Source organism: Xiphophorus hellerii, chromosome 19 (assembly GCF_003331165.1).
Source record: "Xiphophorus hellerii strain 12219 chromosome 19, Xiphophorus_hellerii-4.1, whole genome shotgun sequence".
In the NCBI taxonomy this organism is placed as follows: domain Eukaryota; kingdom Metazoa; phylum Chordata; class Actinopteri; order Cyprinodontiformes; family Poeciliidae; genus Xiphophorus; species Xiphophorus hellerii.
In genome coordinates, this window is record NC_045690.1 from 835,536 (window position 1) to 863,314 (window position 27,779).

At 43.4% G+C, this 27,779-nt stretch overlaps 1 protein-coding gene and 1 pseudogene across 3 annotated transcripts; both read left to right on the forward strand.

The window, feature by feature from the left end:
- Positions 1-321: 321 nt before the first annotated feature.
- Positions 322-16,388, forward strand: LOC116709035 (thyroid peroxidase-like). 3 transcript variants are annotated; one of them, XM_032547274.1, is made up of 13 exons: positions 323-524; positions 624-747; positions 1,343-1,612; positions 1,752-1,881; positions 2,702-2,852; positions 3,646-3,846; positions 3,944-4,405; positions 9,764-10,022; positions 11,067-11,237; positions 13,592-13,829; positions 13,907-14,115; positions 14,188-14,361; positions 16,166-16,388. In XM_032547274.1, exons 1-13 carry the CDS (start codon positions 501-503, stop codon positions 16,186-16,188), a joined length of 2,436 nt encoding a protein of 811 aa, XP_032403165.1. In that variant the 5' UTR covers positions 323-500; the 3' UTR covers positions 16,189-16,388. The 3 variants fall into 3 exon arrangements, with proteins under 3 accessions (XP_032403167.1, XP_032403165.1, XP_032403166.1); XM_032547275.1 differs by having other exon boundaries at positions 2,723-2,852; XM_032547276.1 differs by lacking the exon at positions 11,067-11,237 and having other exon boundaries at positions 322-524.
- An 11,084-nt stretch (positions 16,389-27,472) lies between these two features.
- Positions 27,473-27,779, forward strand: part of LOC116709037 (nuclear receptor coactivator 4-like) — a 2,860-nt pseudogene continuing 2,553 nt past the window's right edge.

The following is a 27,779-nucleotide window of genomic DNA, read 5'->3' on the forward strand; positions in this document are numbered from 1 at the left end:
TTTCGTCAGTCTGCCTGACCTGTTGGACTCTAAACCGTCCGGCTCCAGGCGAACTTGATAAGTATTCACATCCCTGCAGGCGTTGAACAGGTTTTAATTTTGAATATAATCTCTGCTGTTCCAGTTTCATACTTATATTAACAATCTGCCTTTTTAATGCTCAGATACATGTTTTTGATTTATTTTACCACAATCCTCTGGACCAGAGAAGCTGCCAATAACTGCACACCATTTGTGTTGAATCAATGCGCTGCCATGTTTTAAGTCTTTATTCTGTCTTTTTTTTTTTTTGAATTTCTGCAGAGTGTGGGAGAATAAAAGCAGATTTCTACTATATTCTAACCTCATCAGCTCTGCTGGTTCTGCTGGTTCTGGACGGCATCTTATCCCCTGGAAGCAGCCAGAGAAAGAAAACCTGGAGAAATCCAGAGTGCTGCGACTGGCGGATTGAAACGGCTCCATGTTTACCTGCAGCGTTGTCACGGTAACGGCCCATCAAGATGTCTCCTCAGAAACGTGCAGAGGTAAAAACAACAGTCGGCTCAGTGATGTGAGATGAAGAGCCCCTCTGGAGTCAGGTGCTGTGACCTTTGACCTGCTGCATGTTTCGCTTCCTGCCCCAGGTCTCCCATAAAGACCCGTCTGCTGCCGGACGCAGAGGAGCCATGAAGACCAAGAAATGTTTCCATCTGGCTCTTCTGGTGATGTTGGTCTGCGACGTTCCACCGACTCCTTCCACGTTCAGCTGTGAGTAAATATTTCTTATGAATTTTGTTTAATACAGCAAGAGAAAGAAAATGTTCATGTTTGAGACTCATCTTTTTATTTATATCTGTATTAAAAGCTTTGAGTCTCAATTTAAAAAGTTTATCCTTGTTAAGTTTCAAATATTAAATATTTCATCTAATTTCCTGCAGAATTTAATTAGCAGACAAATTAAAATTCTAAAATGAAAAAAGTGAAGAAAATAATCCAGATTTAACAGCATAATATTCTGGTTTTTGGTCATATTTAATTTTTTATTTGTATACTAGATCAGCATAGCTTCCACTATTTACTCGGTGTTTAGTCGTTTAGCATTAGCTTCTGCTAATTTTTTTGTTGGTTTAGCATTAGCAGAGCTGAGATTCTGGCTCAGCTAGTTATTGAAGCTAACCATTTGGTTAGCATTGCCCACCACTGGCAATAGCTGCTGCTGATTTTAGTTCAAACATTTATTCTCTGTTACAACCACGGCAGCCATTTTGAAAAATGAAACACAAGATCAAGAAAGTAAATCATTTTAATTTAAAATATGTAGGCTCTGCTCTGAGGTCTGAAGTTCTGTGTTTTTCATTTTCAGCCTCGTCCTTCAGAGACTTTCTGGTCTCGTCTCCTCAGGATGCTGACGGCGCCTCCAGCCAGCGGTATCCGGCCCAGACGAGCACCGGCCCAAACAGCCTGAAAATGAAACTGCTTTACCCTCCAACTCCTCTCTGCAGCCAGGGCTTCAGGTTTCACTTCCAGCCTCAGAATCAGGAGATTTCCAGGTCTGGGGAGATTTTCCACACCGCCCTGCAGATCCTGAAAAATGCAGCAAAGCAGAAATATAACAGGAACTTCACAGCATCAGGTACGGCCATAGTTCTAATCTGTTTCTTTCATTTCTAGCTGTGCTACCAAAATCATGTAGAAACCATAAAGCTTGACATTTTAACGCTCGTTTGCGACGGCGCTGAGCTGCAGTGACTTCATTTTTTTGCTCGTGTCAGAGCTTTTGTCACGGGAAAACCTGGAGCTGCTTGCAGAGTTGTCTCAGTGTCCGACTGAAACGGATCCAGCCGTCTGTGAAGGAAGTCATCATGACAAATACCGCAGCATATCAGGAGTCTGCAACAACAGGTAGCAAAACCGCCGCGGCGCAGGGTCATGCTTCAGGTCAGGAGATTTTATTATTATAGCAAAGAGAAATAACTGAATGTGGAGTAAAACTTGGTAAAAGTGAAGCTTTCAGCTGTTCTTTTGAAATAAATTCCCAGCTTCAGATTTTAGGGCAGACGGGCTAAAGGGTTTGACCAGTGAGATCCAGCGTTTGATGCTAACCCCTAAAAAACAACCAGAGGTCGTTTTTGTTAGTGATTGGAAAGAATCACTAAACACCTAAAAAAATTATTAGGAGTTAACGCTAAATTGCTAAAACATAAAGCAATTAGCATAACTTTAAAAAATTGTTAACATTAGCATTAGCCTGCTAAACACATAAAAAGTTAGCAGGCGCTAACCCCAAACTGCTAAGCACATGAAACATTAGCAGCAGCTAATGCTAACCATTAAGCCGACCGTCCCTCACCTTGTCCTTCCAGGTGTGAGACTCGCTAACATAACATCAGTTTCTGATTCTGCTGCATTTTATTAAAGTTTTATGAACACAATGACCAAAACAGAAAATATTTGAGACATAAAGTTCATGAAGTCATGAAAATGGGCAACATTTTATGACAATAACTAGTTTAAAAGGCTCAAATATGGCAGCCATCTTGAAAAATGATCACCATCCTTTAAATCAAAGTGGCTAATGGGAAATATGAAATCGTTAGCATGCTAATGTTCTGTAGCTGATGGTTTACGGTGATTAGCTGCTCTAACGGTTTTACTGAATCGGGTTAAATGTCATTTAGATTGAAATATTTCCTGCTGAATCTGTCGGGTTAAAGCGGAGCAGCCGGTTTCTTCCTTCTGTCAGACAGAATCCTGACTGGGGCGCCGCCAACACGGCTTTGGTCCGATGGCTTCCAGCTGAATATGAGGACGGAGAGGAGGAACCCAGAGGCTGGGACCCCCAGCGGCTCCATCACGGATCCCAGCTTCCCCCGGTAATCTGAGTGAAGATAGAGCCGGGCCGGAGCAGCGGTCCGGTTCGCTCTGCAGCCTGCTTCCGGCTGATAAGGTCCTCGGAAACCGGCTGGACTATGAGGCAGACCGACTGGCAGGAAGCGATTGGCTGAAATGAATACGAGCCGCTCAGATGAACGTGGGGAGCGGTTCTGTTCCTCAGTCCAGACCGCCGTCAGTTTCAGGAGAAACTTAGTAAATAACTACCAGCTGCAGTCTGGTTACTGGATCTGAGCCGCTCTGATCCACTTTCTATCGAATCAGGAGGAGAAATGAGGAGACTGAGTGTTTCTCCACAGCTTCACTTAAAGCTTTTATTAAAAACTGTTTTACTGTCGTGAGACAGATAATCTGTGAAAATATAGATCTTCTCCCTGAGCAAAAACAACCAATCAGAGCTGGGAGGCAGGGCCTAGCGCTGTCAATCACATCATGTACTTGCTGCTAAAGGTGCTAATAGCTAAGAAATAACTCACAGGAAAACCGTTTATCTGCTGTCATCAGTGGTAATGCTAACTAGCTTTAGCATCCACAACAGGCTGTGCTAGCTGCAGTACAGTAGAGAGCAAGAGGGGATGATTGACAGCACTAAGACCCTCCTCCTTGCTCTGATTGGTTGTTTCTAGTTTGCATGACATGATGACGATTTCAACAAACATGTAAGAACATTTTTATAAAAGTTACAGCTTTAAATGATCTGGTTTTAACCTCCAGGTGTTCTCACCTGATTGGCTGTGATGACAGTCTGAGTGCTGATTGGCTGTGTGTGTGCAGCCGCGGCATGTCAGCAGGGAGGTGGTGAGGACTTCCTGTAAGGGCTCAGACTCTGCGTACTCCCAGCTGCTGGTGGACTGGGGTCAGTACATCGACCACGATGTGACCCTGACGCCGCAGAGCCTCAGCGGAGCCGCTTCCTGGGCGCAGCGGGACTGCCGCACGTCGTGTGGAAACCTGCATCCCTGCTTCCCCATCCAGGTGATTCTGCTCAAAACACCAAGAACTGAAATCCGTTCTTAGATCAGTGAGTACGATATGTAATCTGATTACATTGTGGCGTGTGCCTGCCTCTCAGACTCAGGACTCCCTTTGCATGCCGTTCCATCGCTCCACGCCGGCCTGCAGCTCCAGGACCGGCTCCGGCATCCTGCGGGCTCTGCAGCGGCAGCAGCTGAACGCTGTCTCGTCCTTCATCGACGCCTCTCTGGTGTACGGCCACACGCCGCAGCTGCAGCGCGACCTCCGCGACCTCTCCGGCCGCAGCGGGAAGCTGGCCGTAAACGGCCGCTTCTGGGACCGGCAGGGCAGACCTTACCTGCCCTTCGTAGCGGCGACCCCGTCGGCGTGCGGCCGGGGAGTGGAGTGTTTCCGGGCCGGAGACGGGCGGGTCAACGAGGGCCTGCCTCTGATCGCTCTGCATACGCTGTGGCTCCGGGAACACAACCGCCTCGCAGAGACCCTGAAGCTCATCAACCAGCACTGGAGCCCTGAGGCCGTGTTCCAGGAGGCACGCAAGATCGTTGGCGCCCTGCACCAGGTAAGAGTCCGGCGCCCCCTACAGGACCGCTGCAGCTCACACACCAACATCTCCAGTTTGATGCCCCTAAATAAAAACCTGGGACTGATTTGTTTTTGTGTGTATGGATCAAACGAGGTCCGACTCTCTGGGTCTCTGAATGGAACCGCTAACTAAAAGTTAGCTACGTTAACCTAAAGCGCTAACCATAAATATCAGTAATCAGTAATACTTTTATAACAAATTTATGTCAGATCATGATTTCTTGGATAATGTCAAGTTGTCATAAGAAAGACATTTTGAATAATGTCAACTTTGTATTAAAAGTGTCATGATTTACCGAATGACACTTTTTGACAACAGTCATAAATATTCATGAAGTCTTCCTCATGTTTATGACAGTGTCATGACAGTCTTATTCACAACCCGTCAAAGTGTTACCGTTCCTTCCTTTAGGACATTGTTGCTGCAGGAAGTGATTCCCAGTTGTCCCGTCCTGCTGGGAACGCTGGTTTTCTGCAGCCCTGCTGTAACGTGTCAAACAGCAGAAACGGAGATTAATCGTAAAATCAGCAGCGAGTTGTGGACAGGAAATGAAACATGAATGAAAAGTGTTTGGCTTTTCTTGAGGGAATTATTTCTGTTTTTGTCAGACATGGAAATGTTTTTGCATCTAAAGCAGGAAGTTGTTTCAAAAATCCTGCTGGAGGGAAAACGGGAAACTTTTCCTGAACCTTTTCCTGAATAAATGAATAAAACAGAGAGTTTGATATAAATATTAACCCTCTAATTTCTACATTTTGACATAATGCACAGTTAAAGTCATCAGTGGCATAATGGCTGCTGAAGTTTGAGTTTTCTAACTAAATATTTTCATACAGGCTCAAATGTATACATACACCCCAGTAATGTTTGCTTTTTGTTGCCAGAATAATTCATGTTGAGTTTATTCATAATGTGTTCTGCTTTTCTAAGTCACATTTAGCTTTGAATAAATAAAATTACTTAGACAATTATTAATTAAACTAGAAAATTTCGGAAGAAATTTAGCCGGGGCCTGCCAAGGCGCGCCCGTCGGGCATGGGCCCGGCGTCGTCACGCCACAAATCGGCATCGACGCCAAAGAACGCCGCGACGTAATCAGTGGCACGCGGAGAACCGCAAGAACGTTAAGCGAGGCGGACGTGCACCGTTCGGTACGATTTAAAATGTTGTCAAGGCTTTTATTTTGGAAGTTTTGTTAAACTTCATTTCAAAGGGCCAAACTAATCCCAAGCGTAATAGTCCTTGGGTTAAAATAGTTATATAATGCTCAAAACACAAGTAGCTGATGTAAAAATATTCAAGGCTTTTATTTTGAAACTTTTGTTAAGCTTCATTTCAAAGGGCCAAACTAATACCATGTGTAACAGTGCTTTGGATGAAAAAGTCAAATAAAGCCAAAAAGAGCAATTACGTCATGTAAAAATATTCAAGGCTTTTATTTTGAAATTTGCAGGATGCTTCATTTCAAAGGGCCAAACTAATCCCATGCGTAATAGTCCTTAGGTAAAAATAGTTATATAATGCTCAAAACACAAGTAGCTGATGTAAAAATATTCAAGGCTTTTATTTTGAAATTTTCATCAAGCTTAATTTTAAATTGCCACACTAATCCCATGTGTAACAATTGCTGGGTTAAATCAGTTATATAAAGCTCAAAAGAGCAATTTTCTGATGTAAAAATATTCAAGGCTTTTATTTTGAAATTTTTGTTAAGCTTCATTTCAAAGGGCCAAACTAATACCATGTGTAACAGTGCTTTGGATGAAAAAGTCAAATAAAGCCAAAAAGAGCAATTACATGATGTAAAAATATTCAAGGCTTTTATTGTGAAATTTTTGTTAAGCTTCATTTTAAAGTTCCAAACTAATCCCATGTGTAACAGTTACTGAGTTAAATCAGTTATATACAGCCCATAGCAGCAATTAGTTCTAAAGGCCAGTTCAGTCCTGATCTGTTTCAACTCAGGGTTTCACTATAGATAGAACTACAATGATGCGTATTTGTAGTCCAAATCAGCAGCCAATAGCCTCTTGAGATCCGTTGCTATGTTAAATAAGTTTCACACCAAGGTGTGAAGTGTTACTGAAAGAGCCTGAGAGCCTCAGAAAATCCTGTCGCATGACTTTGCTCTGAAGCACCGTGACAGAAAACCGTACGGTCTAGATAAATTTCGAAAACATTTTACCGGAGCAGACAGGCGTATCAATGTCAGGACCGATTTTGATACTAATCGTGCGATATTTGTGGCCGTGATGGCGATTTCAAAAATGATTTGGGCTGAAAAAGTTGTCTTCATCTCTCACTCTAAGCAGCCAGAGAGACACTCTAACTTTAGGAAAAATGAGAAACTTTGGGTCGCTTAGAGACAAATTGTGGACAAACCGTAACTGGTATCGACGAGCCGTCTTCACTTTCGAAGAGATCACAGACGTATCTACAAAATGAAATTTGAATGGCATTTCTAGGTGAATTTGTGACGACACAGAAAATCCTCAAAAATAGGGTATTTCTAGGATTTTTCCCATTGACTTATAATGGGGTTTTTTTCGTAGTTTTTTGCGAATTATGTCGCCACGTTAACCCCAAATCCCACCAAAAGTAATAGCTCCAATGGCGTGAATTTTCTGCACGTTTTGATACCTCATTTGTAGGTGTGCACCCAGCGGTATGAGCCGCATTAACGGTTACGGAAGAAAAATAAAGAATAATACTTAAAGAGACGCTTCTCTCCGACAATAGTAATAGGTTCCTGCCATTGCTTTGCATGGCAGGCCCCAACTAGTAATTTAGATCAAAATTACCAATTGAAGGCATCACTCTTACCGAGGAAACAGAATTCAGGCAGTTATTATTTCTAATACCTTCCTGATGAGGTTTGAAGCCACAGAGGAACAGCAACATGCTGCACATGCATAAGGAATAAAAACAAACAGTTTGTTACATAATCAGTCAACCTGAGTTAATTAAATCTGTAAACTCGACCTGATTGGGTGGAAACTCGTCATGGTAACTGGATGTTTGATGCAGGTCACCTAGCATCTTTTCAAAGCAGCTATTTTTAAACACAGAATATTTCTTTAATCATTTCAGTTTGAGCTGATGTGTTAGAGCGGCCAGCACCTCTAATTAGGAGAAAAACAGAAACTGCTTTACTAAATGTGGAAATGTGTTCTGGCGCAGCAGAAAGGTTACGTTTCCTCGTCCACAATGAAACATTTGTGGTTTTTCATCAGACTGAGGAAGCCAGGCGAGTAGAGCAGCTTTATTTTCAGCAGACGGTCAGTGGGCGACCAGCACACGACATGAAGAACAAACACGGAAAGGTCAGAAGCCTTAATAACAGACTGCTGTCAGCTTCTGGTTTTAAACTCTGGGAATCTGCTGCACCAACAAAACCATTTTAATGTTGGTGGAAGATCTTCAGAAACATCCTAAAACAGAGAACCTTCTGGCTTTAAAGCAAACGTTGATAAAACGCTGCGTCCTCATGTTGGCTTGAAATGTTTCAGGACAATCAGTCGCCTTAAATACCCAGAAGTGGCGAGGGGACGGCAAACCATCCAGCCAGGATGCATAAGCAAGAAGGAACAGAGCAGACTGGACGTCTTGAGGAAACTAAGATCCTCACAGGTTTGCATCAGATGCTGCAAATCGTCAGTCTGCAGTTTTGAGAGCCTCATCTCTTCTGCCGTCATCTGTTAGGGTCCGATGAAGCCAGACGTCCTCTGGGTAAAACAGATCAGCGTTTCTCTGATCAGAATGTAAACCCCTTGTTCAGAGGCAACCTGTAACAAAACCAACTGTGAGAAATGGTCAGAGGGAGCAGAAGAAACCCTGCAGCATTGTTTTGATGCTACTGACCGGATTGCTCTTTGCCAGCCACAGGGAGGCGACATCAGTGCCACGACTGAGTGTGTAACAGAATATATAAACTTCAGGATGGACAACTCCTTCCCACCAGAAGCATGTCCATTCTGATTTATGGTAATGAAACTTGTTTAACCTTTCCTTGGCTATGGTTTCATCAGTTACATGGAAGCTGGGTCAGCCCAAGACTCTTTCATCTCCACTAACTGGTTGCTGTTTCTTTGTCGTTGTAGGTTAGTAGTCAGCTCTTTAATGCCGCTGAGAGAACCGCAGTTTTCTCTTTTCAGACATCAACCTGATAATTGTTTGGTGTTCTGTCTGAAGTGAGCAGTTACTCTTCAATTCCCAAAATATTCATGGGGATAATTTCCCTCCACAGAAGACTCATAAAGAAATGATTGTCTACGAAGATACTGAGCTTATTTTAAGCTGCTAAAGTAAACAATACTGCTGCAACAGCTGCGACATGGAAATAATTAACTGATGCAAAGTGTTTACATTTTTGAGAACAAATACATTTTTATTTCCTCAAAAGTCAAACAATGTTCCATAGGTTTTAGGTTGCATCATTCCCACCAGCCCTGTTCAGTCCACTTCAATCCAACTCCAGTGCGTCTGCCTAGTCAAAGTCCAGTTCGGTTGGTGAGGTGTGAACACTAATCGACCTCTGACCTCTGGTCTTCCAAACCTCGGTCTGGATTCGGTTGAAGTGAACTCTGGTTCGGTTTGAATGTGAACGCCAAGCGGACCTGAGACCGCTCCAAAAGCAGGAAGTGAACTACAGCGCAGGGCATTCTGGGTAAATGCAACCAAAGCTAACGTGCTAGCCTAGCGCTAGCAGCAGAAATGACTCAGTTTTTAGCCAAAGACTAAACAGAAATCCTCCAACACTAAAATCTGACGCCTCCATCTTGTTTCCATCTGGTGAAGAAGGAAGTTGCTCTCAGAGTCTTCAGAGGTTTTTGTGCCGTTTCCTTCAGTGGTTCTTGGTGCAGCGCCCCCACAGGCCAGGAGGGGAACAGGTTGGTTTGACTCAGAGCAGAGAGACAGAGAACCACAGCAGCTGGAGGTGGAGCAGATGATGAGGTTCTGGATCCAGTAGAACCGGGTCTACTGGACCATCAGGTGTGAAAACAGCCTTTCTTACAATAAGGAGCTGAAGTTTCTTTTCTAAAGTTCCTAGATCTTTCCAGATCATCCCCTCCTACTAAAGACCTTTGAGATATTCAGCTGCCAAAATCCAGAGGTGAGACAATCTGAGCAGATAAAAGCATCAAAGTTCTCATCAAACATTTTCAGGTTCAGTCAAAGCGAGTGATCTTCATCACCCACCTGTCACTCACGGCGTCAAATGGCCATCTTGTCTGATTGGTTTGGAGCAAATAAAAGCTACATTGGTAAAAGATTTAGACACTTTGAAGTAGTTTCAGTCTTTCCCATGCCTTGTCTTTCTTGTTTGACTTCCAGATAATAACGATGAGAGATTATATCCCTAAAGTAATTGGTGTGGAGTCGTTTGAACAGCACATTGGACCCTATGGCGGGTACGATCCGACGGTGGACGGCTCGGCCTCCAACGTGTTCGCCACAGCGGCCTTCAGGTTTGGCCACGGCACCATTCCTCCGATCCTCAGCAGGCTGAACGAGAGCTTTCAGGAAGACCGGCGCTTCCCCCACCTGAGACTTCAGCAGGCACTCTTCAGTCCCTGGAGGATCGTTAAAGAAGGTCAGTGCGCTCCTCTAAGGCAGCCATGGAAACCTCCGGAGAGCCACAGGAAGGAAGAGACGTCGTTGTATTTGGGTCAGCTGGAGTTTCAGGAGAAATTCCTGCAAAGTTAATTCACCAAATTAAAGCTGAAGACGCAGTATTGGCCCAGTTTACCCACAATTCATAGTTGTTTCCTGATGGTTCCCATCAGTCTGCAGGACGAGTTGGGACAGAAATCTGTTGGATTCGCTTTAATAAATTATTTTTGACACCACTGAGCAAAGACAAACTGTTTCTAAGCAGAAGCTGGTTTGATTTTTAGTTTGGTTTTTCTTTTTTCCAGAGCAGCTGCTTTATTCATGTTCATTTGAACATTCTTTGGTATTAATTGAAAGCTGCAGAGCTCCTTGTGTGTGTGGCATTGAACCAACCTTGGTGTGTGTGTGTGTGTGTGTTTGTTTGTAATACCTTGTGGGGACCATTTTCCTGACACATACTACGTTGTGGCGCCCGAAGCCTGGTCCACACAAGGGGAAACACTGGAAGTCAATGGAAAGTCCCCACAAAGATAGCCACACAAACGTGTGTGTGTGTGTGTAGTTGTTTTTGTTACCATGGAGGGTCCAAACGAAGGGAGCCCACCAACCCAGAGGGGCCTTGTGTGTTTGGGGTCCAAATTCTGGACCCCGCATGGGAAGCCAGTCTAAAGCAGATTGGGAAGCTCTCCTAACATGCTGCATGCTTTTTTTCCACTTAGCCCACTTGGTAGCAATGATTGGGAAAGTGCGTGCGAAGTGTGTGTGCTCAGTAATGACCCCTTGTCTGCGGGAGGTGGTACTGCAAGTATATTCAGTACAGGAGTGTTTAATTTAACCAACCAGGGCTCCTTGTGGTCCAAGTTTTGACCAATAATATTGACTGATAATCAAAGAAAATATGTTATTCCCTGAAAATTTCAGGAAGTGATTTTTGTGTAATTTCTATTGTTAAACATTATGACATCATTAGGTAGGCTTATTTGATTTACATTTTACTTGAATAGTTTGGTGTGTGTGTGTGCAGGTGGCATCGAGCCGACCTTGCGGGGCATGGTTGCCACGGCGGCAGCGGTGACAGCTCCAGACTCCCTCCTGGTGGAGGAGGTAACGGAGTCGCTGCTGGTTCTGGACTCCCAGCAGAACCTGGATCTGGCTGCTCTGAACCTGCAGAGAGGGCGGGACCACGGACTGCCGGGTCAGGATCTCATCACAAAATATCACTATGGCTCATCTGGAGCAAAACCATTCAATAAAAAACTGGTTTCCAGGAATGGACCAAATTATATTAAAGGGGAAACGTGTGTTTACCATTTTATAGAACAGTCAAGTAACTGTGTTGCCTTCAAAAATGCGTTACCTTATAAAAATGTTGTTTATATCAAATATGACCTAAAAGAAACTTTACTTTCTGGTTTAACCTTGAAATTGTTCCTCTGTCACTTTAAAAGCTCCTGCTCTTTCTGAAGCTCCGCCTCCAGAAAGTCATCCCAACATGGCTCCTCTATTGACCCTTTAATGTTTTTACCTGCGTTGCTCTGAGCAGCAGCTCCATATTGAGCTCAGCTGTTTGCTAATTGCCGTCGACTAGTCTGAAGGAGCTGAGTGAGGGGAGGAGCTGTGCCTCGAAGGCAGGGCTATGTCCACCCAGTTGTTTTGTACAACTGAATGGTTGCCATAGAGACTAAAGGATTTCTCAAACATGAAGGTATCAGAGCAACACTGCTGGACTGTTTCTGGTGATGGAATAGCACAATATGATCATTTTACATAAAACTGTCCCTTTAATAAACACAGTGATGTGAAAAAATAGGAGACTTTATGATGCATTTTTGTATATATTTAGACTTTTGGATGTTTAGGATTAATAAACAATCAGTTGAGGTTTGTTCTGTTTGGACCTCAGATGTTCAGTTTGTTGTCTCAACAACCAGAACCCGTACAGAACCATTTATGAGCAAAAAATGACTGAACTTTCTGTTTCTGTAAGCAGCCGCTGATGAAATCCAGTCAGTTCCTGGATACCTTAATCACTAATTCATAATAAATTTTAATATTTTCTGTTGCTTCATGTGAAGTTTAGTGAAGAATCAAGAGTTTTCTTCCTTCTGCCACCTTGAAACTGAGTAACTGGATTTATTTTCTGTCCTGCTGCAGTTAGCGGTTCGTCAGTCAGCTCCTCCCTGAGGATATTGTTGCTCTTCACCAGATAAACAGACATGTTTTATTGTCAGGACACATTAACTCTGGGAACAGATCCAAGAAAAGTGATGCAGTCTTCATGTTCCTGATTCCCGCCACAGAAAAAAAACCTTTAAGGTCTGGAGTAGAAAACTGAGCTTAAATCTTTGGTTTTACATCCTTAATAAAAGCACCTAAAGCAACCTGTTCTTAGCTTCCACCAGTCCTCCATCTGAGCTGCACCTGCTTGGTGTTGTAGAAATAAAAGCATCTTTGTGTAGTTAAGGGGAGCTGATGGCGTAGCAACACTTCCTCCTGTCTGTGAAAATCTGCCTGCAGCTCCAGGGAGAAACATGTGAAAGTCGCTGAGGCTGGAAGAAACCTCTGCTGCACCAGGAGAATCAAACCTGAAACTAAAGACGCTGCAGCTGTTTTTAAAAGAAGCTGCATGTTTGTCGCTCTGAATGATTCTGGAGGACATTTTGAAGCATTTAAATGCTGCTCACCGCTGCAGGAAAACACTGAATTTCAACCCACAAAGCAGTTCTCTGAAACAAATCATGGTTATCTGATTTCTCTGCAGTCTCAGAACAAAGAGACTTCCTGCCGTTCTTTAGGTGTGAAACATAAAACTCAACATGTCGCTGCCACCAAACCGTCATGGAGTTTATTTCTTCTGAATCTATTTAGTTCTTCATCGCTGCCAAGTTGTAAATTGGGTTGTTTAAAATATCCGTTAGCACAACACAGAAATGTTTTCATAAGGTAACATTTCCAACTTTATTACCAATATTGGGAATAAAAATATGACTTGGGTTTCATTTGTCAACGTCTCTTTGGAGAAAATGACAAATGTTAAGACAACTTTATTACCATCGTACATTTTCAGCAACAAGCAGAATCAAAGAGTTTTATGATTAGGAGAAAATAAAACACAGAAAAAAATGCAACAATGTAGAAAAAATGTCTGATAATTAGACTGAACTTTATGATGTTCCTGTTGTTATGGATCAAATCAACTCAGTGTTCCAGCAGTTTTTCAGTTTTCTGGAAGTTTGTTCCAGATCTGTGGTGCATGGAAGCTGAATGCTGCTTCTCCATGTTTGGTTCTGCTCTGCATCAGAACCAGAACCAGTGTGAACACAGGTACATAAAGCTGCTAGTCGTCTGCATAAGTCGGATAAATAAGGCAATAATCTCGTGTTCAGAGCAGGCAGGTACTGGATGAAAGTGGGCCAACAACCCGGCCCTGAGGAACCTCAGCTGGGATTGTTTTCTCGCTCTGAGCCTTTGCTAAATGCCACTAGCTTAATCTAAACACATTTCAAAAGAAAAGCGGACACATCACTTAACGCTGGAATGACTTTTCAGGATACAACGACTGGAGGGATTTCTGTGGACTGAAGCGCATCGCGACGTTGGACGACCTGGCAGAAGTCGTGAGAGATCGCAGAGTCGCTGAGAAGATTCTTCATTTATACCAGCATCCTGACAACATCGACGTTTGGCTGGGAGGACTGGTGGAAAACTTCCTGCCCGGCTCCAGAACCGGCCCGCTGTTCGCCTGCCTGATCGGAAAGCAAATGAAGCTTCTGCGTGACGGAGATCGGTACGAAAACGTTTCTCTTTCACGTAAAACCTGAAGCCGAAGCCGAAGCTGCTCATGTGTTTGGGTTTTTGCTCCAGGTTTTGGTGGGAAGCGGACGGCGTGTTCACCCGGCAGCAGCGGGAGCAGCTGTGGAAAACTTCTCTGTCTCGGATCATTTGTGAGAACTCGGACATCCAGGAGATTCCTGCGGATCCTTTCAGGCTGGCTCGGTACCCGGCCGGCTTCCTTCACTGCAGCGCCGTCCCAGCCCTGAGCCTGGAGGCCTGGAGAGACGATCCGAGTCTCGGTGAGTTCACCGACACGAGCCACTAACTTCAGACGTTCAACACGCTGATGGCACAAACTGCTGCTGTTTCAGGCCTGCGACTGTGTGGCTCTCCGCGGCCCGTAGACAACGGAGATTTCCTGTTTTCTTCCAGATCTGGAAAGCTGACGGCTCAGTACGCCTGTTTCCATGGTTTCCAGCTAGAGGGCGCCACTGAGGCGGTGTGTGAAGGAGGCGTGTGGAGCGCTGACCCGCCTCGCTGCTCAGGTAGGAGAACAGACTGAAGCTTACTGCCACCTGCTGGTCATTCTGGTGCGTTACAGTCTTGACTCCTGTTGTCCTCTGAGGAGCCAGACGTGTTGATGGTTTAAAGTGCTTTTCATCAATACTTTCTGAACGTTCTCACATTTCTTTTCACTTTCCGGGAATGTTGTTTGGCTGCTCGGCCTCTTATCCTTTGACCTTTGACCCATTGATGTGCAGTGGTCTAGTCAAATCATCATCATTATTTTCTGAGAGCAGATGCATTTCATGTCTGGAAATGTTTCTTTTGGATGTGGTTACCATGGGAACAGAAAAGCAGGACATTTTTCTCCTGTTTGTCAGCAGAACAAAAAAAATGAAAAGAAACATTTATTTTTATTGTTTAGTTTTTTCTGTTTCCTCAGAAACGCGGCTCGTCGCTCGCGATGCTGCAGATCCACAAACGTTTCTGAACTCAAAACCGAACCAATAAAATACGGTTATCTTGGAGTTTTCTGCGTCTGCGAGATTCTTTTTAGATTTGATCATTTAGTTTAATTTCTCTGACACATTGTCAATCTGTCAGGTTCTGCTCTGTTGCAAAGTTTGCTTTGGCTGGGGCCGGCCCGCGGTGCTGCTAGTGGAAGACGGTTTGCTAAATATTTGTACCAGTTTTTTGATTAACTTATTTTGAAATGTTGAACATTTTCAACCATCTTTGCAAATAATATTGGGGATATTTCCATGGAAATGCAGGAATGAAGCAGTTTGAATGAAACGCCTTCTGGTTGTTGAAGCGTCATTCGCTAAATTATGACATTTTTAATGCAAAGTTGGCATTTTAGTGGACGTTTAATGCAACTTTTAGAGCAACTTTGAACTAAATGTCATAATTTACCAAATGACACTTCATGACAGACGTTCATAAAGACTCCTTCATGTTTATGTGGGTCTGACGAACACCCTTCGGTCTGAGGAAGGATCTGTGATAACGCCGCTTAGTGCACTGCGGATCCGACCTTCATAAGGCCGCTGGAGGTCAGGTGAAGGTCAGGCTGAGTGAGGAAGTGATTGTCTCTATTTGTGTTTTTTATAGAAACCAGAAGCTTGACCTTTGACCTCAGCAGTGAGGTGATTCTGTTAGCGGGGAATCAGCAGAAGTTTCAGTTTCATGTGTTTCTGGTTCTCCAGGTGAGACCTGCTGCTTTTATTACAGCAGAAAAAATAATCAATTCTGAGAAAATCCCCGTTGGAAATATTTTTTCCTAATTTGTAGTTTTCCGTGTTTCTGTGGTCTGGCAGCTAAACGTTAATTTAAATGTTTTTTAGGTTTTTACTGCTGGCAGAAATGTAATATTTAACACGATGCTGTTATTGAGTTTATCTGATCATTCTGATCAATAAGGGTTTATTGGTGCAGCGCTCCAATCAGATCAGAACCAGATCAGAACCGATGGCCGGCTCCAGAACCTCAGCAGAACTTCTGCTCCTCTTCATCATCGGATCCGTTTCGATTCTGCAGCAAAAACGTTGAAATCTAAATGAAGACATTTTATTCCTCCTCCTCCTTCAGCCCAAAACAATCAATACTGGATCAATAATAAGATCAACACAACAGGTAGGAAAACCTTTCAGTGGAAACAATCAGATCTGGAAAATATTTTATTTTATCTCTGATTTCTGACCATCAGACTGTCCAGGTGAAAAACTGCAGGACGCCATCCGGGCTGCAAGCTCATTATTACCCTGTGGCGCCCCCTGGTGTCGAGCTGCAGTACTGACTGTCCTTCCTCAGATCTCAAACAGCAACATGTTTCCTTTTCTGCAGCTTCTCAGCCCCTGATGATGTGAGGAGGGCCGCCGAGCAGCAGGTCAGAGGTCAGCGCCTGGGACTTCCTCACCAAGTCCCTGTTCAGCTCCGCCGTCCTGCAGAACGCTTCGTGTCTCACCTTCCAGAAGCTGAGTCTGTTTTTAGTCTCAGCAGGACCAACTGAACGCTCACTGAATTCTAATATTTCTTGCTAAACATTAAAATCTGTCATAAATTCTGACTCATGATGTTTTAAATGTTGTGACATTTTTACACTTCTATGTTAAGTATAATTTACATGATGATTAATATTAATTGAATATAATTACAAAAGCTGAAGTGAAACATTTAAGTGCGAGGCACGATTTATTTGGATAGAGTCTTTTATTTTGAAGAATGCTTCACAGGATGTGGTTCTGTCTTTTGTCTTGCTTCTGTTGATTTTTGGTTGCTAGGTAACGATCAGCTGTCGCAGTTTTCTCCTCAATAAAAACTGAACAGAAATGTTCAGGAAAAGACATCCGAGCTATTTAATAACCTTTTATTTAATATACATTCTATTTAATAACATTCTATTTAATAACCTTTTATTTAATATACATTCTATTTAATAACATTCTATTTAATAACCTTTTATTTAATATACATTCTATTTAATATACATTCTATTTAATAACATTCTATTTAATAACGTTCTATTTAATAACCTATTTAATAACGTTCTATTTAATAACCTATTTAATAACGTTCTATTTAATAACCTATTTAATAACGTTCTATTTAATAACATTCTATTTAATAACCTTTTATTTAATATACATTCTATTTAATAACCTTCTATTTAATAACCTTTTATTTAATAACCTTTTATTTAATAACCTTCTATTTAATAACCTTCTATTTAATAACCTTCTATTTTAAATAGAAGCTAAATCCTACTCACCGGAGGATGTTGTGACGTTTTATATGTTAAGCATTATTTGCATGTTACGTGACTTATTTACAAATTATGCTTAACAGATGTTCCTCCCTCCATGAAAACCTCTCTGGTTATGTCTGGAATATTTACTTATTAAATATTTATTTATTAAAAAGCATCGTTGGCTTTATGAAATAAATGAGTGCTGTTCCCTTCCTGTCCACAGGGTGTCACTCTTGGGAAATAACTTCACCTCTGAGTTTGGACAGGAAGCCGTTTATGACTCCATCATGATCATATTAAGACTTTAATTCAGGAGTAAGTTAAAGATGCAAAAGGAGGCAGGAAGGAGCGGGGCGGACTTGCTGGGTCGGGCTTGGAACCCGTATAACTGCGCTCAGTTCTACTTACATTTTGCTGTTTGATTATTTTAATTTATTTCTATAATTAAAAGTGTTCTACTCTACGCTTTTTCCAGAAGGAGAAATGCAGCAGCTGTTTTTCTGATTCTCCATGTTCTCCAGCATCCTGAGCAAAAGTCTGCTGCTGTTCTCTGAGGCCGTCAGCTGCTAGCTTAGCTTAGCTTAGCTTAGCTTAGCACGCCTACAGGCAGCAATGTGCAGATTTTTACAATAAGTCTTACTTGGTTTGGTAGTTTCAGGATGTAGCCGGCCGGAGCGGCAGAGAGGCGCTGCTGCTGTGGGGGACAACAGTATACGGGTACGGAAGTAAATTACTGCAGTAAATTATATATATATATATATATATATATATATATATATATATATATATATATATATATATATATATGTATATATACAGTATATACATATATATGTATATATTTCCTTTTTAAGATTGTAGAGTATCTGAAGAACTAAAACATAAATACTAAAAACATTCAATGCCAAAGCACAGGACATCCTGAATTCTGGTTCCAATCAGTAAGATACTGATTGTTCCGGTTGGCTGATCTAGATAACCACATCCACTATGAAAAAGGCACCAAGTCCAGAATCCAGAAGGAATGATTCCAGTTGGACTGCGTTCAGACCTGTTCAGTCCACTTCATTTCTCTCACAGAGATTTTTTAATTCTAAACATTATTTAAGAAACTACAGAAACTAAAACTAAATTCTTCAGCTAAACGTGAAGCCAATTTCTGTCTGTAGGATAATTTTACTTTTGTCCAGTAGGTGTCACTGTTTGCATAACCTTTTTGTTAATTTATGAGCAGAACAGGCAGAAATATAAGTTCAGATTAAATCGTGTCTTCACTTTATGAAGGAGGAATAATGATTTCCAGTTCATCTAATACTTCTGAACAGAAATATCTCCAAATATCCTGTTTGTATTCAGAATGTGAAACTTTTAATGCAGCAAAAAAGATTTAGGAAAAAAAACCCCAAAGTTATCTTTAAACAAAGAAATCATGCAGAATGAAAAACTGAAGGAGAATAAAATGTTTATGTGGAATCAAAGTCAGACTAAATTATTCGGTTTTTCACAAGAATACTGATGAAATGGAAACTTTATGAACTTCAGGAGAACGCTCCCTGGGAAAACTGAGTTTCTGAAGCTCAAATAATTCCTGGAATCCCAACAAATCCCAGATAATTCAGCAGATTAACGGCAGCCAGGCGAAAAGGAAGGAGGGAAACGATCTATAGATTTACAGAGGAGGAGAAGTTCTGATCAGAAATGAATCAATCAAGTTTATTCAGCAACAAGGCAGATAAAGATAAAAACACAAACATCAGATTATTGATTATGTTTCTAAGGAAACTAACCAGCTGGGTTTAGTCAGGTCAGAGGTCAGCCTGATCAATAGAGTCCTGCTGGAAGAACTGGGGCTGTGCTGACTGTAGATCTAGAGCTCTAGATCTATAGCTGTCGATCTAGAGCTGTAGCTCTGGATCGTTCCTCTTTAATAACTTCAGTTTCTGTTCAGAAAATTTTGTCTCATCCACACATTTCTCTGTTCTCAGCATCTGTTCAGTGATTGGACAGGTCAAAGGTCATGTGGTGACATCATAATGTAGAGCTGTGTATCATCTGCGTCGTCATGGTAACTGATCTCACTTCCTGTCACATCCTGAGCCAGTGGGAGCTTATAGATATTAAATTTAGACAGAATAAAATCAGCTAAAGCCAGTCGGTTGTTAATAACCGAACCTGCTGAGGAAACGAGGAAACGAGTCGCCTGCTGAGGAAACGAGTCGCCTGCTGAGGAAACGAGGAAACGAGTCGCCCGCTGAGGAAACGAGGAAACGAGTCGCCTGCTGAGGAAACGAGTCGCCTGCTGAGGAAACGAGGAAACGAGTCGCCCGCTGAGGAAACGAGGAAACGAGTCGCCTGCTGAGGAAACGAGGAAACGAGTCGCCTGCTGAGGAAACGAGGAAACGAGTCGCCTGCTGAGGAAACGAGGAAACGAGTCACCTGCTGAGGAAACAAGTCGCCTGCTGAGGAAACGAGGAAACGAGTCGCCCACTGAGGAAACGAGGAAACAAGTCGCCTGCTGAGGAAACGAGGAAACAAGTCGCCCGCTAAGGAAACGAGGAAACGAGTCGCCCGCTGAGGAAACGAGGAAACAAGTCGCCTGCTGAGGAAACGAGGAAACGAGTCGCCTGCTGAGGAAACGAGGAAACGAGTCGCCCGCTGAGGAAACGAGGAAACAAGTCGCCTGCTGAGGAAACGAGGAAACGAGTCGCCTGCTGAGGAAACGAGGAAACAAGTCGCCTGCTGAGGAAACGAGGAAACGAGTCGCCTGCTGAGGAAATGAGGAAACGAGTCACCTGCTGAGGAAACAAGTCGCCTGCTGAGGAAACGAGGAAACGAGTCGCCCGCTGAGGAAACGAGTCGCCCGCTGAGGAAACGAGTTGCCTGCTGAGGAAACGAGTCGCCCGCTGAGGAAACGAGGAAACGAGTCGCCCGCTGAGGAAACGAGTCACCTGCTGAGGAAACGAGTCGCCTGCTGAGGAAACGAGGAAACGAGTCGTCCGCTGAGGAAACGAGTCGTTTGCTGAGGAAACGAGTCGCCCGCTGAGGAAACGAGGAAACAAGTCGTCCGCTGAGGAAACGAGTCGTCCGCTGAGGAAACGAGTCGTTTGCTGAGGAAACGAGTCGCCCGCTGAGGAAACGAGGAAACAAGTCGTCCGCTGAGGAAACGAGTCGCTTGCTGAGGAAACGAGTCGCCTGCTGAGGAAACGAGTCGCCTGCTGAGGAAACGAGGAAACAAGTCGTCCGCTGAGGAAACGAGTCGCTTACTGAGGAAACGAGGAAACAAGTCGCCCGCTGAGGAACCGAGTCGCCTGCTGAGGAAACGAGGAAACAAGTCGTCCGCTGAGGAAACGAGTCGCTTGCTGAGGAAACGAGGAAACAAGTCGCCCGCTGAGGAAACGAGTCGCCTGCTGAGTTTGGGTTCGGCTGGTTCTGCTGCAGAAGCTTCAGCTCTGCTTGTTGTTGGAACATTTCCAGCTTTTAGGAATGAAGCCGATCCAGAAACGAGTCGCTGCTGAGGAAACGAGTCGCTGCTGATCTCTTTGCTCAAAGCTTTGTTTGTTTGTTTGCACTTTCATCTGAGTCATAATCCCAGATGATGCTCAGATAAAAACCAGAAACATTGTTTTGATTCCCTTCTGTTTGCTTCCAGATTTTGGTTACTTTCAGTTTTTAAAGCCCTTTTTGAAGCAGCAGATTATGATTCATATTTCTACTGTAAACTTGACTAAACTGTCAGCAGACGGAACATTTGATTTAAAATGTTTTCACAACAAAAACTTTAAAAACTTTGTTTCAGATCAGCAACAAGCAGAACTGACAGCCCTGTGGAACATGTGCAGCATGTTACCTCCATCTGACCTCTGACCTCTGACCTGACCCCTGGGTTCCACAGTGGGCCTTCTAGCAGCTGCAGAACATTTCCAGAACCAGAGACTAAAGTCTCGGATCAGAGAAACTCATCCAGGCTTTAGTTTCTCTTTAGTGGCTTTGATTCCTGCAGCAGCGTCTTCACAGGTCTGATTGACAACCCAACGGTCCAGAACGCTGCTGCTGGAGTTCTGACTAGAACCAGGAGGATAGAGACACCATCCGGTTCTACACCACCCAGTTCTACACCACCCGGTTCTACACCACCTGGTTCTACATCATCTGGTTCTACATCATCTGGTTCTACATTTCTTCACTGACAGACTTTAGACTGCTGGTAGTTTTTAAATCACTGAGCGGTTTAAAGATCTGCTGCTGGATCAATCTGCTGGTTCTGGTTCTGGTCTGCATCCAGAACCAAACATGGAGAAGCGGCATTCAGCTTCTATGCAGCACAGATCTAGAGAAAACTGTGAACCAGCCGAAGCACTGAGTTCCTATCAGCTGCTTTGATTATCAGAAAGTGAAATGTTGATCAATATATATAAAATTTTTGATGATTCTGATGAATCTGTATGGATTGTTTCATAACCGGCGGCTGGTAAATTATTTTGAACTCCATTATTGTTGAAACGTTTGACTTATAAAATGGTTATAATCTAGGATCTAATTACTGACTGAAACGCTCCGATGTCTGGTTGAAAGTATTTCTGGTTCACTAAGATGTTTGCAGTAGAAACTCGACCCAAACTTTTGGTTTTTTTGTGATGAGTTTCGCTGTTTTGCTTCAGGATTTAACCTGATTGTCTCCAGGTTCTTGCTGAATGTTGGACTTTGGTGCGTCTTCATCACTGAGGAAGCTCTGCAGCGGTTTGAAGGGACCGTTGGGCGGATGAAGCAGACCTGTTCAGCAGCGTCTGGTTCGGACCAGAATCCCGCTTGTTGAGTCCTGGCTGGGAACCTGAGGTCCGCTCAGGTCCTGACGAGTCTTCAACTAATTACACAGAAAACAATGAATGACGGAGGAACGCCGTCGGGGCGTAGGCTGAGAGGCGCTGAGTCATCAGGAGATCCGTGAAAGTGACGCATGTTTAATGTGGATCGGTTTCATTTCTGCTCAACAGAATTGAATCCCTTCATCTCCTCTGCTGACAGCTGCTGTAAACTTTACAACCCAAAACAACAACATGACGTTCACACACAGACCTGCCCTGCAGCGTTTCTGGTTAAAACGGCTCCAGAAACTCTTCAAGTGTTTGGACTCAAAAAGCCAAACAATCCAACCTGAAGAGTTATTTCTGCCTGGAGTTACAAATATTTACAACGGGGTGAAATCCTGGTGCACCTTTTCTTTTTAAAGGGTAGAAAAATGGGAGACAGTAAAAATGTCCTGTTTAGTCTTTGGAGGGAAAACTTTTGCATTATTTACAACCATGACAAAAAGATTTATAGCAAACAAATAAAAACTGAAACAAACGGATCAAATAACGGCTGAGAAGCAAAAATCTCTATTTTCTATCAACGTGTTTTTATGCTAATTTCAAAGTATCACATTAGAAACTGCAATATTCTAACCAGCTTCCTCAGTTTCACAAAAACATTTTTACGCTGGCTTATTGGGATTTTTGGAATTAATGAGGAAACGGAAAACGTTCCGACGTAGCGAACGCTGCCATCTACTGGTGGGTCTGCGCCTTACCAGAGGAACCAAACCCGCTTCTACTTCCTGTTTATCACAGCGTAGCGTCAACATCTTCCTGTCACGTTCAGGGAATAATTCATAGAAACAGAAGAAATCAGATCGACCCAGAAACCTTCCAGCAGCCCCGACCCGCAGGCCACACTTTCAAAATAAAAGTTCTGTCCAAACTAATGTAACGGTCTAATTATTACTGTTTAATACATGGAGGCAGAATTTAGCACAAACCCATATGGAGGCCATGGACCTCGACGCAGCCGTCACAGGTTCGATTCCCGGCCTGGTGACCTTTGCCACATTTTCCCTTTCTCTCATTACCGTCTTTCCTGTCAATTCACTATCAAATTAAAGCCACTAGAGCCAATAAAACCTTCAAAAACGAAACGCATGACAAGGTTTTAATGCCGTTTTGTGACAAAAAGCTTAAAATTCTTAAATATTCAGGAAAAAGAAAGAGAATAGAAACAAGAATCCCAGCAGGAGACGCTCAAACATTTCCAGGTCAGATTCACTAAATGAATTAATCAACTTTATTATCTCTGCAAGATTATTCATTTACACATAACAAAATAAATGCACAGAAAACAGGCAGTGCAACATGATTTTATGAGCTTATGATGTGAAAGTATGAACCTGTATCTGAGTGACATGGTGAATCGTCATGGTAACGTGTCTGAAGCTTCTTTGGCTTCAGAAAGTTCGAGTCGTTTTGTTTTCCCAGAATCACCAAGTTCAGAAGGTTTGGTTGTTAATCTGAATCCTAATCTGATCATTTACAGTAAATCCAGTTTGAGTTCGTTTTTAAAGAACATTTTTCAGGCCAGGAAACAGAATCTGTTCTGCATAAACATGATAACAATGTAAGAAATGATCTTTTCCTGCCAGAAACAGACAGAAAACTCAGATTTAAGTGAAATGATCCTGGTTTCCTGCTGGCTGAGCCAAAGCTTCCAGTAAGAGCTGCGTTAAGCTACCAGGCTCCTACGGAAACCCTTAAGAACGTCGATCTGGCATAAGTTTCAAGGCGTGACAAGGATGGGCGTCTCGAATACAACCAACGAGTTGAATAACATTTGAAATCCAAGAAGAAAAACCAGAATGAGGGAATGCAGCGGAGCCGGATTCACTCTCCTTCTGATCGGCGAATGTTTGAAACCACGTTATCGCGTTTCTGCTCAGATTCACATCAAAGCTTTCCCACGGGTTTAAGGTTTGATTTAATGATTTAATAAACAAAACATCAAATTTCACAGTTTCCACAACTGAAGATGTTTAACTTAAAGCCAATAACTGATCAGTTTTAGTTCAATCAACATTCAAGAAAACAATTTGCAACTAAATTCACCTGAAGATCTTCAAAAAGAAAAACACAAAAATGATTTAGTGTCAAAGAAAGAAAGAAATTTTGAGTCGCAGCTGAACTCACTGAGAAATAAGGCGTTGCTCTGGGAGGCGGGTTGGGCAACGGGTTGGGCAACGGGTTGGGCAACGGGAAAACTGAAGGTTTTAATGAGCAGCGACTCTATTGGCTGTGGGTCCAGCAGCACCACTGGACTCATTCTAACTTCATCCAGACTTCAGACTGAAAACGGTTCAGAAACGTAGAAAAATCCTCAGTTTGAATCTGAATCTGGTTTGATTCAGGAATCATTCAGATGGGGAACGAAAGATTCATTCTGTAAACAGAGCAGAGAGACAATCCAGGACATGAATCCGTCCTCAGACTGACCGCGAGTTCCTGCAAACACCTGCTGTTATTATTATTATTATTATTATTATTATTAGATTGCATTCTGGATGATTCATATGTAAACAAAACAGATTAACCACCATCATCATCATCAGCTCTGAGACAGAGGAGGAAGATCAGAATAGACCATAAAACTCACAACAGTCACTGAAATAAGTAAAAATACATAAAAATTGATGAAATTCAGACGTTTGTTTTGGTGGTTCAACAGAATTATTATGGAAAACAAACTGAGTCTAAAACATCCGACCTTCAGCTTCATGTTGTTAGTTTTTATTCTGCCATGTTGGATGTTAAATGCTTGATAAATAAAGTTTTTAGTTGCTCAACCTGTAGAGGCGATCAGGTGATTTTTATCGGAGATTTGATCGACTCTGACCTGAAGCGGCCCGCAGCATAACTCAGCCTCCGCTGTGGTTTTCTTTTGGTAAAGTCAGTGAGCAGAAAGTTCTGCTTCGGTCCAAACTAATGTTTCCCAGAAGGTGAACCAGTCGGCTCAGTCCGACGTCGATGCACTTTGACCTTGGACTTGACCTTCATTTCCTTTGGAAGCTGCTCTGGTCATCACTATAATCCCTCCCTTCAATCTGTCGTCAGTTTTCCTGCTGGTGGTCATGGCAGCATCATGCTGATGGTCTTCCCCTCGGATTGGAGCCAATAATCCCAGGAGCCAATAATCCCAGGAAACCTGCAGCTGGACCAAACGCTCAGCAGATTATTACAGATTACCCGTTTACATGTTTCAGCCATCCAGCTGGCAGGAAGTGACCTCACAGATTGTGATCAGTGGCTGATGTGAGGTAGTGAGCGAGTTTCAGGAACGAGCCGCTGAGTTCTGGACCGTTTGACGTTTCTGGAGGCGACCAATCTGAAGAGAGGTCAGAGGTCAGCGATCCAGGCTGAAGGGAAGCAGGATGTGGGAAAGAGAAGGACAAAGTCGACTGATGATGAGGAGGAAGAAGCATGGCGACCTGCTGATGTGGAACGTGTTGCCATGGCGACAGCCAGATCAACCCGGGGGTCAAAACCAGAGACAAACTGAAACTGTTGACTTTAACTACCAGGATCTGGGTTTGGTTTTTGTTCTTGTGGCTCAGAGACACACCTGCTCAGGTGTGTCTGATGTTTGACTGACACCTTGAACTTTACAGGTTTTAACAGTCACACCAAGACTGGTTGCTGGTTGGCTGTTATTAATTATGATCTATTGACGATTGGAACCACTGAGTCTCTTCTGGTTGTTTTAAAGATCTGATGATATTCTGATGTTGGAGGGGAAAGTTTGATGGAGGAAAAACACAGGAATGTTTCAGAGCATGGGAACTTCTGGGGCTCCTCCCTTCATAGCTGAATATGCTTCTATATTTACTTTGGACCAGAATACCAGCTGTTCGGTGGCATCAAGGGAAGCATTGTTGCTCTGAAACGTCCTCATGTTCTGCTTCCTTCGGTATTCAAACCGTCCTGCGGCTGGAGTTTGTCTTCCTGACGCCGTCGGCGCCTCGCCACGCTTTAAACCCCGCTGCTGCGCTGCAGGTGAATTTTCAAAGCTTCCCAGCAGCTGTAGCTTCTTGAAAAGTTTTCTGACTTTAAATGTGAAGAAGGAGATTTGAGCTTATGAACAGAATCCGTGTTCAGGCCTCATGGTGTCTGTGACGGTTCTGATTCTGCTCCATGTTGGACCAGAACCGTTCCTCACGTCCAACAGCTGAAGTGAAGACAAATAAAGACTTTGGTGTTTGTTGGTAAAAACTCCATCAGATCTCACTGAACTTCATTATCATAAATTATTCAGCACAACCTAAATATGATTTATCTTTAACTTTGAAACATCAGTTTTGTCAAAGGATGAAATCTGATCTAATTTTATTCTTGCTGATGTATTTTAGGATTCATTACTAAAATATATTTAATTAATGCACTTCAATCCAACTCCCATCAATTTGTCTAGTCAAAGTCCGGTTCAGTAGGTGAGGTGTCAACACTAACCGACCTCTGACCTCTGGTCCTCCAGACCTCGGTCTGTTGAACTGAACTCTGGTTCGGTTCGAATGTGAACACCAAGCGGACTGGAGACCGCTCCAAAAGCAGGAAGTGGACTACAGCGCAGGGCATTCTGGGTAAACACAACCAAAGCTAACGTGCTAGCCTAGCACTAGCAGCAGAAATGGCTCCTGGTCTTCAGCCAAAGACTAAAGAGAAATCCTCCAACACTAAAACCTGACGCCTCCATCTTGTTTCCATCTGGTGAAGAAGGAAGTTGCTCTCAGTGTCTTCAGAGGTTTTTGTGTCGTTTCCTTCAGTGGTTCTTGGTGCAGCGCCCCCACAGGCCAGGAGGGGAACAGGTTGGTTTGGGTCAGAACCACAGCAGCTGGAGGTGGAGCAGATGCTGGAGTTCTGGGCCCAGTGGAACCGGGTCGACTGGACTGAATTAGGAACATCCATGTTGGCTCTCATCATCAGGAGGTAAAGAAATGGGCCTAAAAAATACAACAAACTCCATAACAGGTAATACATTTTAAAAAGTGTGAAAATAAAGTCTCAGTCAAAGAGACTTTATTGCTGGCAGCTTTGAATAATTGAGACATTAATAGGCATCTTTCCAACAGAAACCGCCCTGTGGGGAACGGAGTGATTCCTGGTACGGCCGGCGTTTTCTATGAACTGGGCATGGCGAACATTTTGTAAAGTTTTGAAGGACTCTTCAGTTGATTCTGTGGATTTTATTTCTCATGATGTATGTATGACTCCTGTCTAATGGCACGCAACGTGCAACAGTTCACAATCAACCCTCTGAAACTGGACCGAGCGGAGAAGAAGTCCTGGTATTTTCTTCAAAATTATACAGTTTAAGAAATTAAAATCCTGCAGAAAAACATGAATTTCATGTAGCTCATAACCGTCTTCTCACAGAAGCTCAGCTCCAGCTGTTGGACCCGTCTGACCCGTCAGAGGTTCTGCTGGCTGGTTCTGGGTTCTGATTGGAGGAGCCAGGTTCTGTTCTGTGGACCGACCCGGTTCTTTATGCTCTCAGTTCTCTCCTGGCGCTCTGCTACTGTTTCCACGGTAACGGCTTTGCTAGCCTGGCAGAGCAGTCGCCCCGGTTACAGTGAGGTCAGTCAATCGGCAGCTGGAGCTTCACCTGCGTCTGCTTCACCTGCTCTCCACCCAGGTGCGGTCGGAGCTGCAGAGCTGCATGAGCCGCCAGCAGGAGGCGCTGCGCTGCAGGGAGGTCTGGCTGCTGGGACAGATAGAGCTGCTGGAGAGCCTCAAGACAGAGACGCTGCAACACCAGCTGCACCAGCTGCACCGGGTAACACACACACACACACACACACACACACACACACACACACACCACACACTGGACCTGGTTCTTACCCTGTGGCTCTGG

Coding starts and splice junctions, on each gene's coding strand:
- LOC116709035 (XM_032547274.1), top strand. CDS start 501: ATGTCTCCTCAGAAACGTGCAGAG. Junction 4,406..9,763: donor TCGTTGGCGCCCTGCACCAG/GTAAGAGTCCGG, acceptor TTTGACTTCCAG/ATAATAACGATGAGAGATTA. Junction 14,116..14,187: donor GAGAGACGATCCGAGTCTCG/GTGAGTTCACCG, acceptor CTGCTGTTTCAG/GCCTGCGACTGTGTGGCTCT.